Genomic DNA, 13,877 nt, shown 5'->3' with positions numbered 1-13,877 from the left:
AAATACCCATTCAGTTCATCAAAATGTTGTGCTGCACCTTAACACTCCCGAGTTAATGCCCCAGATAAGCATTGTTTTTTTAGAAAAATTCGTCCTGCTACTTCAACGAATTAAAACTTCATTTTCAAACAGACAGCGGTTTAGGGGTTTCATAGAACATTTTCCGATAGTTTCATATAAAGTTAGTTGAAAGTTTTCAACGTTTAAATAACTTTAAACCGAGCGAAAGATTTTTGGGAACTGCTGGATGGCGAACTCTTAGGATAATGTAACAAGCGCCTAACCATTTAGTACTTAAGCTCAAAGATACAGTATTCTCCTACTTAAGGCACCTCAAAAACAAACAAAATTTAACACTTACTTCTCTAACTCCAATTCATTAACACATGGAATTGAATAGTTGAGGAACTTTATAAACTTACTAGCAGACCCGGCCACACGTTTTTGTGGCTAAGGTATACTATACATTAAATTAGTAAATCTTTCAATGCAGAGAAAAAATTCTTACACATAAAGACGAAAACGTTATAGCCGATAAATTTTAAAATGATTGATAGACATTATTGTAGATCTGTGTTAAGCGTAAATCATCATAATTTGTAAAACTTTGATTTTTTTAATCGTATATTGGAGAAAGTAACAAATGACCAAAATTTCATAGTTGGCTTTATCTTGGCTTTGGTAACCATATTGATTACCTTCTTCACAGCCAGTCTTGTTTTTTTGCAAAGTTTGATTTTGATTTACGTTACGCAGCATGATGACAACTCACACTACTTTTAATTGCAAGTTAGTAGCGATAGTACAGCAATTTAAAATTGTCTGTGGGATAATTGAATACGTCCTCCTGGTTTGTAGCTGTGTCAACTCTCCTTTAAAGAAATTCTAAATTGTCGCATTAAGATCAAAGAGATCCTTGTTTTTTTACCACCAAAATAGGTCATTCAATCAGCCATTTATGTTTATTATATTATGGTTTCATGTCAGGAAAAACACGATGAATAAGCTCCTCTTTCGAGGCCATGAAGTGACAGAAACCCGTTAAAAATGTTATTAATCCATCGAGGTGTCAACTGCGGCTACCATTCTCAAACAATTTCTACTATCGCAGTATGATATTATTGGAAAAACACTCGTAAATTAGATGATTTTAGGAATGTGATTAGTTCGTCAGCAACAGTTGATCCAGGAATAGTCTGAAGAAAATCACCTGCCAACAGAATCATGGCTTCAGCAAGAATATTTTCGTTGTCGCGTAAATCTTTTAAAGTCCTGTGCAATACCACCAGCGACTTGAATATCTGGAAAATCTTCTTTGTAGCTCTTTTTTTGGCGATTTTGCAGACTGGTGTTTCGTTGATTTGCAATTTAGGAGGAATTTCAAAGCCGAATTGCCGTTTGTCTGCCTACTAGCAGGTGCCAAGTTGCCCCTATTCCCATTATAACTGGGCGTTGAATATGAGTGAAATCGGTTCAGGAATTACCTCAACCCTCATGTACTATATATGCTGATTTTCGTTATTCTATTGGACTTTATTTCAAATAGTGTGTAAAAAAATTACATCAATAAATTGCGAGAGTATAAAATGTTCGGTTGCCTTTCCCTACTTGTTACAAATTGTTTTGGGCTATCGACATAGCCTTATACAATTGAACAATGATAAAAATATTTTAACAAAGCAACAATGACAACTTTCAAAATATTATTATTTTTTGTTTTTTTTTTATAATTTTGTTGTCAATTCAAATAAAATCATCTTCTTGTTATCTTCCTCACAATATTTCAATATATACTTACTTTCTAATCCTTCCCTGACCTTCCATAAATATTTCAAAACTAAAATTAGCCAGATCGGTTTGGTCCTTCTCGACTTTTTTCGAGACTAATGACACAAATTGTTTGCATGAGTGATTAGAAAATTGTGGATTTAAGACTTTTTCAGACAATTTTTCTAATTTTTCTCTCCGTAAGAACCATCCCGGTACCTGTAAAAACATTCTAAACAAAGAATTTGCGAAATCGGTTCAGCGGTTCTCGAGTTATGCGCTTAGCAACACATTTTGCTATTCATTTTTATATTATAGATTTGGGTATCTTAAAGGAACGATTATGTGAAATATTCTAGCATCTTGAATGTAATATTTGTTGAAAGACAGACGGTTAAAATATAAAGTAATTCGAGGTCGAATCCTTTCCTGATCAGTATTAAATAAAAGTTGACCGAGAGTTAACTCGTTATAACAATAGTCAGAGGTCTGCGGAACTGGACCGGGGCCTTAATTTTATACGATCACTGACTGTCAACTCAGCAGCATTTCTCAATTGGCGAATGGAGAAGAATTATTTATCGCCGTAACACTGTACTTAGAATGAATGCATGCATTTGTAGCCATCACTAACTCAACACAATGCAACTTGGAGTGAAAAATACTTAATTATTTAAGAGATGGAAATACGTTTGCAACCAGCCGCATGCCAACACAGCTGGACCAGAGGCAGAATTACACTATGCACCCGGAAGCGAAAATGATTGCAAATGTGTATATTTATAAGTGATTGTGTGCGTGTGTGCTTTGTGGTTAACGGTTTGCCGAGTGTCTGCCTAACGGTTGTCTATTGAAATATTTTTTTGGTCCCTTTTAATGTAGCAACAATGGTGTAACAAACGTTAACTATGCAACACCACGCCAACTACACACACACCTAACAACCAGCCATGTAATGCATGCATTTTTCATGCTAAATTGCAATTGTTTGCCCGGCGCCGTAATGGCCATAGTGCATACGAAATGCAATGCGATTGATTTTTAATAGCGATTTGCCGTAGGCTTGCCACCCCAACTCGGCAACAGCAGGCGCCTCGAGCGTAGGAGGAACAGGTGGTAAGGGTTGTGTGTATGTGAAATTAAAGCGCTGCGAGGGGAAATAAGCCGCAGTGTTGGTTGGAAAAAAATTGCGATATTCGTGAGTATTTTAGCAACCTTAATGCCCTAACTCGATTTTTTACGCCAATATTCAGACAAAAACACACACATACATACAAAGAGACAAACAAGCGTTACATTACAACTCGGTCGGCATAGCTGCGAGCTTTATTTTGCTGTTATTATTGTTGTTGCAACATATCAAATATCAACGTGTTAATTGCAAAGCTATGCACTGTTTACACACACACACACACACACACACAAACAGCTATTTACTTAAATCCCGTTATGCATTATTAATGCAAATTAAGCGCGATTTCCATGTTCAGTTTGTGGTCGCAATGCCAAAGAGATTTTCAGCGAATTTTCCCACAGATTTTTAATGCGCAGAATTTTGGCAATTTTTTTCTCGAATTTATTTTTTTAAGAGAAGTAATTGATATTCGCTTTATTTTATATTTTATAAATTTTATGAATTTTTTTCCTCCTAGCATTTGTTAGAAAATGCAGCCGCTTATAAAAGCGAAAGCGTGTAAAGAAAAGCATAATGCGTTTTTAATATCATAATTGCTGGCGGCACACAAACGCGCTTCACATAACTCAATACATATGTACATACATACATACATACATATAAATGTATGTATATAAATATGTTTATAACATTTCAACTATGCATTTGCATGTCGATGTTGTTTTATTTTTTAACGCCACTGTATTATGCATGTGCTTTTCACACTAATGCGGCGGAAGTTAGAAAAAATCACATCAACTACAGATGAAACATACATTCAAATATTTATATATCAATACATACATATTTAAAGCACTAAATTCCACAAAAACTTCAAAAAAAAATATTTAAAATTATTTTTTATCATTTCCCAAGGTGTTAAATGCTGTTTTCATCAACCGAAATTCCATTTCTGTTTGAGTGCGGCAGCTTAACGCATATTTTCATTAAGTAATGGATTATATCTGTTGTCCAAAAATTCGTTTGCCATTTCAAATGCAATGTACAAACATAGATAAATAAATATTAAAATAAAAAAAAAAATATTTTTGTATGCAAAATACTCTGAAAAAAAATTGATAAAAGTTACCTCTCTTGCAAAAGAAAAAATACTAGAAAAAATTACTTCTGTTTGCAAAAAAAAACATTATTATTAGTGATAATTACAAAATACACGTTTATGTGTTTCCGCATAATTTATGATTTTCATTAAAAAAGAGTACAAACAAGTAAGTGCCAATCGCACTTTATTACTAACGCTCATTTTATTTACTAACGCTTTTTTTTAAATACTCAAAGGTATGTAACTACTCTCAAATGTATAATAAAAGTCAACTAGAACTTCGAAAGCCTCATGGTATATTGACTAGGGCACTCGTCCCGTTTACTTGTGGAATAAAACAAAAATATGTTAGCGAAAATAAGTCATTATCCGATCTGTTGACAAACAAACAGCTAGAATAATACATATATGAAACTGGAATAATTGATTGATTGATATCTCCCAACCAGACCAGACCAGACCTGAACCCCCTTCAGCTTGCAAGACCTCAGCTTGACTGAATTTACCCCTCAAAATTTGATCTCCCTGAGCCCCTCAAAATGCCAACAAACTTCGCCTCACGTGTCCATATCATAAAAAAATTGCTTTACATGACCACTAAAAATGTAAACAATATGAAAAAACTCGTGCGACTTCAAAAAGCAGAAATCAGACCCCATGTTACCTCTCACAATGTAAAAAAAACTTCACCACTCAAAAACATCACTCGCAAAGTTCAATATTGTTAGCTTTTTTAATGAGGTTCATTGACCCCATTTGATCCCTTTTCACCACTGTCTTCACCTCTAATGACCTCCAGCTTGGCCACTACTCTTAGCCCTCAAAATGTAAACAAACCCAAAGGTCTTTGACCTCGGCTCAAAATATAAACAGACCCCATTCAAAATGTATACAAACCTTTGTACGAAGTCAATGACCTTTGGCCGAGGTTTGTTTACATTTAGATCGGGATCAATGACCTTTGACAGGAGTTTGTTTCCTTTTTGGGAGGAGGGCAATGACCTTTGACAGGGGTTTTTTACGTTTTGGGACGAGAGGAGTGATTTTTGTTTATATTTACATATATCGGGTTTTGGGCCGAGGTCAATGGCCTTTGGTTTATGTTTGTTTGCATTTAGATCGGGGACAATGGTTTTGGGACGAGGTATGTGTGGGTGGATCATGTTGATGCAAGAGTGTTTATATTTTGGGTGGTCATGTGGGGTAGATTTGTTTACTTTTTGAGCGATGTAAGTTTTTAACATTTTGGGGACCAGGTGTGGTGAACATGTTTACATTTTGGGAGTTGCGTGGAATCAGGTTTGTTCAATTTTCAGAGCTCACATGAGATCAGGCGAAATTGATTTATATTTTTCACAAATAACGACATAATTCAAAATGGGTCACATTTATGCCCAAGAAAAAACATTAGTACACTCTATTTGGTCCATTTCTGCTCAAAATTGTATCACATATATTATAGACCACTAGATTTGTGAATAAACTGATGGCAGTTTTCTATATTTTCTAAATAAGAGACAATTGAAAACTTTAAACCGCTCTCTTGAATCAACTTTTTTGAGTTGTGACACTATTCAAGTAAATGAGCGATATGCCTGAAAATTTACCTTATTATGTGCAAAAAACTTCGAAATAATCGATCGAGTACTTTCTTTTGAAAAAAATCACAGGGTATAGCCCCTTAAGGTGAGGGACAATGGCTCACATCGAAATCGAGCTCCGATATTAGTGATGATTTAACCTTGAAATTATTTTTCACAGGCAGGGTCTCAACAACATATATTGGCTGTTTTTAAGACGCAACCGATTTATGTTGTAACGGGATCAAATATCGTAAGTGTACGTAAGGAGGGCACGACTCAAAAGTGACACAAGAACAGTCCTTTGCTTTGTATGATATTCAAAATAAATTACATCCGTTTCAACCAAACTAATATAGTAATGAGTTTGGATCACTAAAACACACTCATGCATACATATATTTGTTGTAATTTAAACCTAAATCACTAAAATGTCATCACCAATAATTTAATTTACCTCGCATACACTTCTGTGCTCTTGTGTGGGTGTATATGTGTTGGTGTGACTACCACTAACACTTACCAAATGCTTTGCTTAGTCCATGTTTGGCCATCAAACTCTTATTGCGCGAATTTTCAATTAGACTGATGCAATTTTGCGCAGAGCAGCGACGTTTCACCGCGCACTCGACGCCAATATTTGCCATGAAAGCCTAAAAAACACACCAAAAAATAACGGTAAATAAAAACAAAACAGTAAAATACTGAAATAGAAATGGGTAAGCTATGAGGAAAAAATTAAAAGAGTCAAATGCAATTATAAAAGATGCACTTCGTGTGTAAAGGGTGGAAAATATGTCGCCAACACAGGCGCGCGTAACTATAGTAGCTAAGGGGAAATGTACAGAGCGAGATTTCCTTTTTTTAATTTTTTGTGTTTTATTTACTGTCTGAAATACTAACGTTTGAGCTCTACGTATAGAAGCTTAGGATGGAGGTTGCATATCGTGAAAATTACGTTGCAAGCCATCAGCAGTTGGCAGTTTTTTATTAGAATTGATATGAGTTTGATGTTTTAGGCACCACTAGAGGAACATTTCTCATTCTATATTATATAAATGGTGTCGAATGCTTTACTTTATATTTAAAAAATTAAATTAAGTCAGCCTGACTTAAAAATCCTAGTATTAAATTATTTTGACGGTGATAAATAATCCTTAAACCTAAAACGTTTCCATGGAATCTTGCAATTGGAAATGTAACTTACTCATTAACATATTCTGGTTAGAAGCAATAAGAAAAATTATAATACCCATCTTTTGAACTTTAGTTCAACATACCTCAAACAGCTTACAAGACTCACTGTCGGTCAAACCCATTTGCAAGTATTTGCCAAAGTTTCTCACGAATTCACATAGCGTCTCACAAAGCTGTGTCTCCTTACGCTGAGCTATGGTTTGTAAACAGGGCAACAAACGTACAGCGTACCATTTAATATTGCGTTCTCTTATTTGCGGCGCGTAGTAAGCAAATAAGTTCAAACAGATGCGCAAAGAGCTGAAATGAGAGTATGCATAAATACGAATAAGCTTATTTTGTTTTATGTTGATAAGAAATACACAAACCGTTGATTGCCATTGCGCTTTATTTCGCCATACAAGTCCATAAGTATGCGACTGACACGTGTCTTTTCCAGCGCACGAAATATGCGATTCAGATTCTCCTCCGCGTTCATACGCACCACAGGGTCCAGATCTTCACAGAACAGCAGCAGCACGGTGGTCGCCGTATTGATGTGGGTGGCATAGTTTATATGACCCGCAAGCGCCGACGACATAATGCACTCCGCAATATGTTGGAAGTAAGTAATCTTCTCTTTTTGACTAAAAAACATATTGAAATGGTTAAATTAGTGCAAAATGCATTTTAAAGTACGAAACTCACCTGCATTCCGTATTGCGTAGCTGCTCAACATAGGAGGTGAACTGATTTAAAATAGATTTGTCCATATTAATATTTGCTTATTAATACGAACAAAAACCGAAAGTTTAGTTCTTTGATATTTAGTTACACATTTTTCCACGTTGTAGGTAAATAATTTAACAAATTTGCACAAAATTACACAGAAATCTTTTAGTGAGTAATCTAATAATTGTTGCACACCTTTTCGTATTTTTAAACAATTTTCGCTTTGTTCCGGTGATTCGTAGTGATGCCAGTTAACTTGAATTTTCAAATGCTAATTAGAAGCTTTCAAACAATGTGGCATAAAAGTGTATATAAAATTAGCTATGCTATATTTTACACATATTTGTTTATTGAATATAAGATTTTATCTACAAAAATTGCTCAATATTCTAAAATAACAAAGTTTAGGCAAACGAAAAGATATTGGTATTATACGAAAAAATAATTGGTGATTATATTGAGGAATTTGTGTGTTGCTGGATTTTGTTAACAGCTGACTGGAATGAAATGGGGATGAAATACATAAACAAGCACAGCTGATGGAAACCAATCGGAAATAAGTGAAGAGAAGAATTTGCGCCAGGGATAAAATTTGCGCGCCTGCAAATTTATATATTATTTATATTCCAATAAATATAATTAAAGTGTTAGATTTCAAATATTAAGGTTAATAAATAGTAGGTAAATGTAGTATATATATGTATATTTATATACAAATTTGACAAGTATTCTTAAAGCAAACTTATATGTAAGTTCTAAAATAGTGTTTATTCCTTTACAACTCGGGGAAGAAGGTTGTAAGTATAAATATATCCTACTAGGAGCGCTAGGAAGTGAGAGAAAAGGTTTTAAGAGCATTTAATTTAATATTGTGAACACTTATTAGTGTTCCTGACTATTAAAATGTATCTACTCATTATAAAGGGTGATTTTTTAAGAGCTTGATAACTTTTTAAAAAAAAAAAACGCATAATGACATTTACTTTTTGAAGATAATTTCATTTAAATGTTGACCGCGGCTGCGTCTTAGGTGGTCCATTCGGAAAGTCCAATTTTGGGCAACTTTTTCGAGCATTTCGGCCGGAATAGCCCGAATTTCTTCGGAAATGTTGTCTTCCAAAGCTGGAATAGTTGCTGGCTTATTTCTGTAGACTTTAGACTTGACGTAGCCCCACAAAAAATAGTCTAAAGGCGTTAAATCGCATGATCTTGGTGGCCAACTTACGGGTCCATTTCTTGAGATGAATTGTTCTCCGAAGTTTTCCCTCAAAATGGCCATAGAATCGCGAGCTGTGTGGCATGTAGCGCCATCTTGTTGAAACCACATGTCAACCAAGTTCAGTTCTTCCATTTTTGGCAACAAAAAGTTTGTTAGCATCGAACGATAGCGATCGCCATTCACCGTAACGTTGCGTCCAACAGCATCTTTGAAAAAATACGGTCCAATGATTCCACCAGCGTACAAACCACACCAAACAGTGCATTTTTCGGGATGCATGGGCAGTTCTTGAACGGCTTCTGGTTGCTCTTCACCCCAAATGCGGCAATTTTGCTTATTTACGTAGCCATTCAACCAGAAATGAGCCTCATCGCTGAACAAAATTTGTCGATAAAAAAGCGGAAAACACATTTCGAACCGAACACTGATTTTGGTAATAAAATTCAATGATTTGCAAGCGTTGCTCGTTAGTAAGTCTATTCATGATGAAATGTCAAAGCATACTGAGCATCTTTCTCTTTGACACCATGTCTGAAATCCCACGTGATCTGTCAAATACTAATGCATGAAAATCCTAACCTCAAAAAAATCACCCGTTACATATGATTCCAGTTTGTATACCGGCTTCAAAGAGAACATATTATGATGCCGGTCTTAATCCCAATCGTTCAGCATATGCCTCAGGATCACATAATGGAAATAGAAAATGTATAGTACAATTCTAACTTCATTTAATGAAATTGAGAGAATCATCCCGTTTGATTCAATGGTCAGTTTGGAATAAATCTAGAAAATCCACTTCATCGCGCATTTTCAGATTATTGGGAAAATGGCGGTGCCAGTAAAAGTCCATTTTAACAAAAACGGTAATAATAATATATTAAACTAAATATCTGATATTATTTATTTTCTGTACTATTTAGTTGGAGAATTGCTTTCGCAAAACTAACCTTAACGAATCCTAATACGCAAATTTGGGTATATATATTACATTTAAATATCGAATTATTGATAATTTATTTATTCTATCAATTCTAGCTAATCAATTCCATTTAATGTATAAGTAGTTTTCAAGATAACATACTAAAGCAAATTTTATATCTCAATATTGACAAACACTAACAAATCGGATTTTGGCTAAACGTGAGTATTAAATTGTTTTTTTTTTTAATTTATTTTGTTTTGAAGATTACACAAGTTATTTGTATGGAAGAAAATCGTTACTATATACCAGATACTTATATTTTGGCGGTTCTTAAGACGGATTTATAATTACAAAATTAATAATTCTTCTTGATACCTACATATACTATTTTTATTGTTTCTTTAAAAATGTATGTTATAACTGATTTTTTGTAACTTTTGTTTTCATATAATGATTTTAAAATATTTCTCGCTTTTTCTGGACATTTCTTTGTTGCTAATTCTCCACTGTCTCCAATATAATTATCTCAATAATTGTTATTCTAAATAGATGATAATTGCATAATAAGCCATATTAAGCAAACAATAATCTTTTGAATTACTCCATTCAGATATACAATTGGTTGTCAATATCTATAGAGTATACATTTATAGATATTCATTCAAAATCAATCGACGTTTTTTCACTAAGTAATTACGCACCAATTAATGACTGTAATTTTTTGGTGATGTAAGTGCATGCAAATATACTTTTTTATAAACAAAATTAATTTAATTGCAGTAAACTGTTGTATTGGTTTAAAGCAGACGCTCAATAGAATAACAACCACGCGCAAATCCAATTCATTATAGAGGCCCCATATAGTAATAGGCATATATGTATATGTATTTTATTATGTGCGTGGAATGACCTAGTACCCGTCCATACCGTTATTCACGCTTTTTTGTTATGCTAAATAGTTTCATATACAGTTAAGTGTGATTGTTGTGAAATAAGCATTTCTTCAAAATAACATTCTCAGATCTATTTCATATTCTCTTCAGGTTTTGTCTTTCTATGCACGATTACGGAATATAGATCTTAATTTTGTTGATTTATTTTATAATTTGTTTGTTATATACCTCATATGTATGCACTATAAGCCTTCTAATGCCTTCTGATCTATATTCATACCAGATAAAATGTAAATATGCACTGATTTGCAATTACTCAGAGCTGAACTTTTGCATACTACTTTTAATATTGTTTATTTTTATGCACAATTTACGCCTTCTAAAAATTCCGAGTGCGTAGATAAATGCATATGTATGTAAAAATAATTTACTCACTCTTTAGATTTCAATTATATGTGAATCTGCTTTAGTTATGTACATTCTTGATAACCCTTTCCCTAAGTTAGTCATCCCAGCCTAGCGTTGGTGCGGGTCTCTAGAACGTACATATCCAAACAGGTTTTGATCGCCGAACTAACAGCCTTTGGTCGGATACAGTTCGGGTCTATTCCGATATCGCAGAACCGGCTGTTGTGCGGGTCCCTCTTCAATATCACCTATGTATGAGTTCGTAGGAAGACTCCAATTGTCAAAAAAATACGGTTCTTGCTTCGGTAAAAATTAGCTTCTCCTCCCTCCAGCTCTTGAGAACTCCATCGCCAAAAGGAGAGAATTGTTTTTTAATTAGCTGTGCGTTAGCTGATGTTATTAAATGTAATGCATCCTAATTTGTATTTAATTTAATTTCTAAGATACTAAAAAAACTCAATCATTTTAATTTAATAAATTTTTATTTTAAATTATTTTATTTGACTTTCACATACAAACATACAAGATAAACTATACATTTTACATATATATATATAGAAGTAATCGTATTTAATTACATAGGTATTTAGATATGTATGAATTTGTATTGCTATGTAATCATATGTAATGCGCCAAAGAAATCAAAAAACCAATAACAGTAATTAAGTATTTATTACATAATTTCATTACATATTGCTTTTCTTGTTTACAAAAAAAAAAATTCAAGGAAATTAATATAATCACAGTCCTTTTGTGTTAGATAATGAAAGCGAAAAAGAGACTTGAAAAAATATGAAAAATAAAAATAAATATATAGAAAATTGAAAAGCAGTTCAAAAGTCTAAGTTCGAAGTTCGTTACATCAAAAGGAATAAGTAAATTAAATCGTTCGGGCGACACGAGTGCTAACGAAGTTACATAGTATGTGTACCAAATATGGACGGAAATACTGCCAAACATTAGTTCAGAGAGTGGTGTCGTAGAGAGTGAGCGAGAGTAAGAGATAGTGAGTTAGAGTGAGAGAGCGAGTTATAGCGAAAAAGTGTGTTAAAGCGCGAGCGTGATAGCATGCATAGGAGATTGCATGAAAGTGTAAGTAGAGAAATAAGCTATATTTCGACTAATTCGTTGTTGTTGTTTTGTTATATTATTTCTGATTTTTTTGTTTTTGTTCCTACTTGTTGTTATTGTTTTCTGTTTTGTGTACTACAATAATGCCTTCATTAATGTTTCGTTTTCTTAGTGGCATACATATTTATATATGGAAATTGCATACACAATTATTTACAAAGGAAGTTATAAAACTTGACTTAAATTAAGAAGAATAATTATTTTTAATACAACCTAAACCTTAAATCATTGCTAAATTAAATTAAAATAATTTGTAAAAAAATACACATTTGTAGTGAAGAAAAAAACCAATAAACTATGAAAATCCATTTTTTATGTAAAAAAAATAAATTATGTTCCGCCGAATTGTGAGCTTTACCAAAAAGCATAAAAATTTTGAAACCGGTGCGTTTGAGTACAATTTTAGAGTGGTTTACCATTTACCGAAATTCGAAATCCGAAAATGTGAAAAATAATATTTTTTAAAATTTAAAAAAAAAAAATTTCTAAATTAGTTCATAACAGAACTCTATGTATTTTGAAGCTTTAAGCTCTACTTTTGTCACTACACTTTATATTTTGTGTGTATGTGTGTGTGTGTGTGCGAAGTAAACTAGATAATATGCTTAATATGAATTAATGCTATCATTAGGACAAGACACCTTAAACAATTGTTGTTGCTTCTTTTATTTTTTAGATATATTATATATATTTTTCTTTATTGTTTTTGTTTTACTTCAATTAATATTTACTCGCTACAACTAAAAACTCAGCTACAATTCGATCGACACTTTTCACTTTACACAAGATCTCTTGTGCGATCTGCACTCCATATGCATATATTATATGTATGTATGATACAGAGTTTTGGATTTCTAAGTACAATCCAATTTTGTTTCTTTGCTCTTAATTTCTTTTCTGTACAATTTCTAGTATCGTAAGTTTAATTAATAGAAAATAAAAAAAATAATAATAGACTTTAAATTAATTTGTTTCTCCCAATTTGCTGCTGCAAAAGCCCCCAAAACCTTTTATCCACGCTTCGCTTGCAGCACTATCAGCGTCAGTATCAGGAAGCCGAAGATCCACGCGAGCGTACTCAGAAAGCCGGAGTACACAGCAAACTCGGTGATCTCCCAGCCGCGCGTCAATATCGAGCGCAGCGATGTGGTAGCGAGTGTTAGCGGCAGGCAAAGCGATATGTATCTGTGGAATGGCAAATTAGAGAGAGAGAGAGAAGAGAGAGCATATAAATCAAATTACAGTTAAAAAGTCTATAATTTACAGTTAGAAAGTCTATATTATACAGTTAGAGAGTCAATAATATACAGTTAAATCGCAATTAACAGTTAGAAATTATCTTAAAACAGTTAGAAAACATATTAAGAACCGTTAGAGCATATATAAATAATATTGAGCGAGAAATATATAAAACTTGAAACTCACCGCAACACGATGGGCATTCCCTCAATGGGCCAAATCACTCCGGACAGTAGCAATGTTGGATAGAATGAGCCCAACGCCAATTGTATAGCGTTACGTTCCAACTCACAGACCGATGAGATGAGGAAGCCAAAGCACATGCCGCATAGACCCTGCAATAGTGTTATCACGACCACCCAACCAAGAGCGCCATTGTTTGTAACACCGAAGACGACCAACATGAATATAAGTACGAGCGTTGTTTGACCACACATGACGACGAACTGTGTGATGACATGCGAGAAGAGTATCTCACTTGGTGTGACGCCCGCAACCCAAGAGCGATCGAGTAAACCCTGGAAATTTGAAATTTTTAAAGTTAGAATCGAAACACTATAAACTATAATT

General features: G+C 33.7%; 2 protein-coding genes and 1 long non-coding RNA gene across 6 annotated transcripts in view; 1 reads left to right on the top strand and 2 right to left on the bottom strand.

The window, feature by feature from the left end:
- The window catches only part of LOC105217216 (uncharacterized), a 154,120-nt gene extending 146,403 nt beyond the window's left edge, over window positions 1–7,717 (bottom strand). For both annotated transcript variants that reach the window (XM_054225839.1, XM_054225840.1), the window contains exons 1-4: window positions 7,469–7,717; window positions 7,150–7,407; window positions 6,865–7,081; window positions 6,108–6,237 (exon numbers count right to left, since the gene is read on the bottom strand). In XM_054225839.1, the coding sequence (XP_054081814.1) occupies window positions 6,108–6,237; window positions 6,865–7,081; window positions 7,150–7,407; window positions 7,469–7,533 (670 nt within the window). In that variant the 5' untranslated portion in view covers window positions 7,534–7,717. The remainder of the gene's footprint in view (window positions 1–6,107; window positions 6,238–6,864; window positions 7,082–7,149; window positions 7,408–7,468) is intronic.
- A 388-nt stretch (window positions 7,718–8,105) lies between these two features.
- LOC105217217 (uncharacterized) lies at window positions 8,106–11,258 on the top strand. Of its 2 annotated transcripts, none has more exons than XR_008470000.1 (4): window positions 8,106–8,158; window positions 9,324–9,577; window positions 9,635–9,689; window positions 9,750–11,258. It is a non-coding gene; the product is annotated as an uncharacterized LOC105217217 (long non-coding RNA). The 2 variants fall into 2 exon arrangements; XR_851983.3 differs by having other exon boundaries at window positions 8,106–8,173.
- A 1,288-nt stretch (window positions 11,259–12,546) lies between these two features.
- The window catches only part of LOC105217218 (ABC transporter G family member 23), a 92,024-nt gene continuing 90,693 nt past the window's right edge, over window positions 12,547–13,877 (bottom strand). For both annotated transcript variants that reach the window (XM_029043466.2, XM_029043467.2), the window contains exons 12-13: window positions 13,494–13,825; window positions 12,547–13,253 (exon numbers count right to left, since the gene is read on the bottom strand). In XM_029043466.2, coding sequence (XP_028899299.1) covers window positions 13,079–13,253; window positions 13,494–13,825 — 507 coding nt within the window. In that variant the 3' untranslated portion in view covers window positions 12,547–13,078. The remainder of the gene's footprint in view (window positions 13,254–13,493; window positions 13,826–13,877) is intronic.

The sequence above is a fragment of the Zeugodacus cucurbitae genome, chromosome 2, assembly GCF_028554725.1.
Source record: "Zeugodacus cucurbitae isolate PBARC_wt_2022May chromosome 2, idZeuCucr1.2, whole genome shotgun sequence".
In the NCBI taxonomy this organism is placed as follows: Eukaryota; Metazoa; Arthropoda; class Insecta; order Diptera; family Tephritidae; genus Zeugodacus; species Zeugodacus cucurbitae.
The sequence above is the reverse complement of the archived record's forward strand: the minus strand, read 5'-3'. Positions and strand labels throughout refer to the sequence as shown.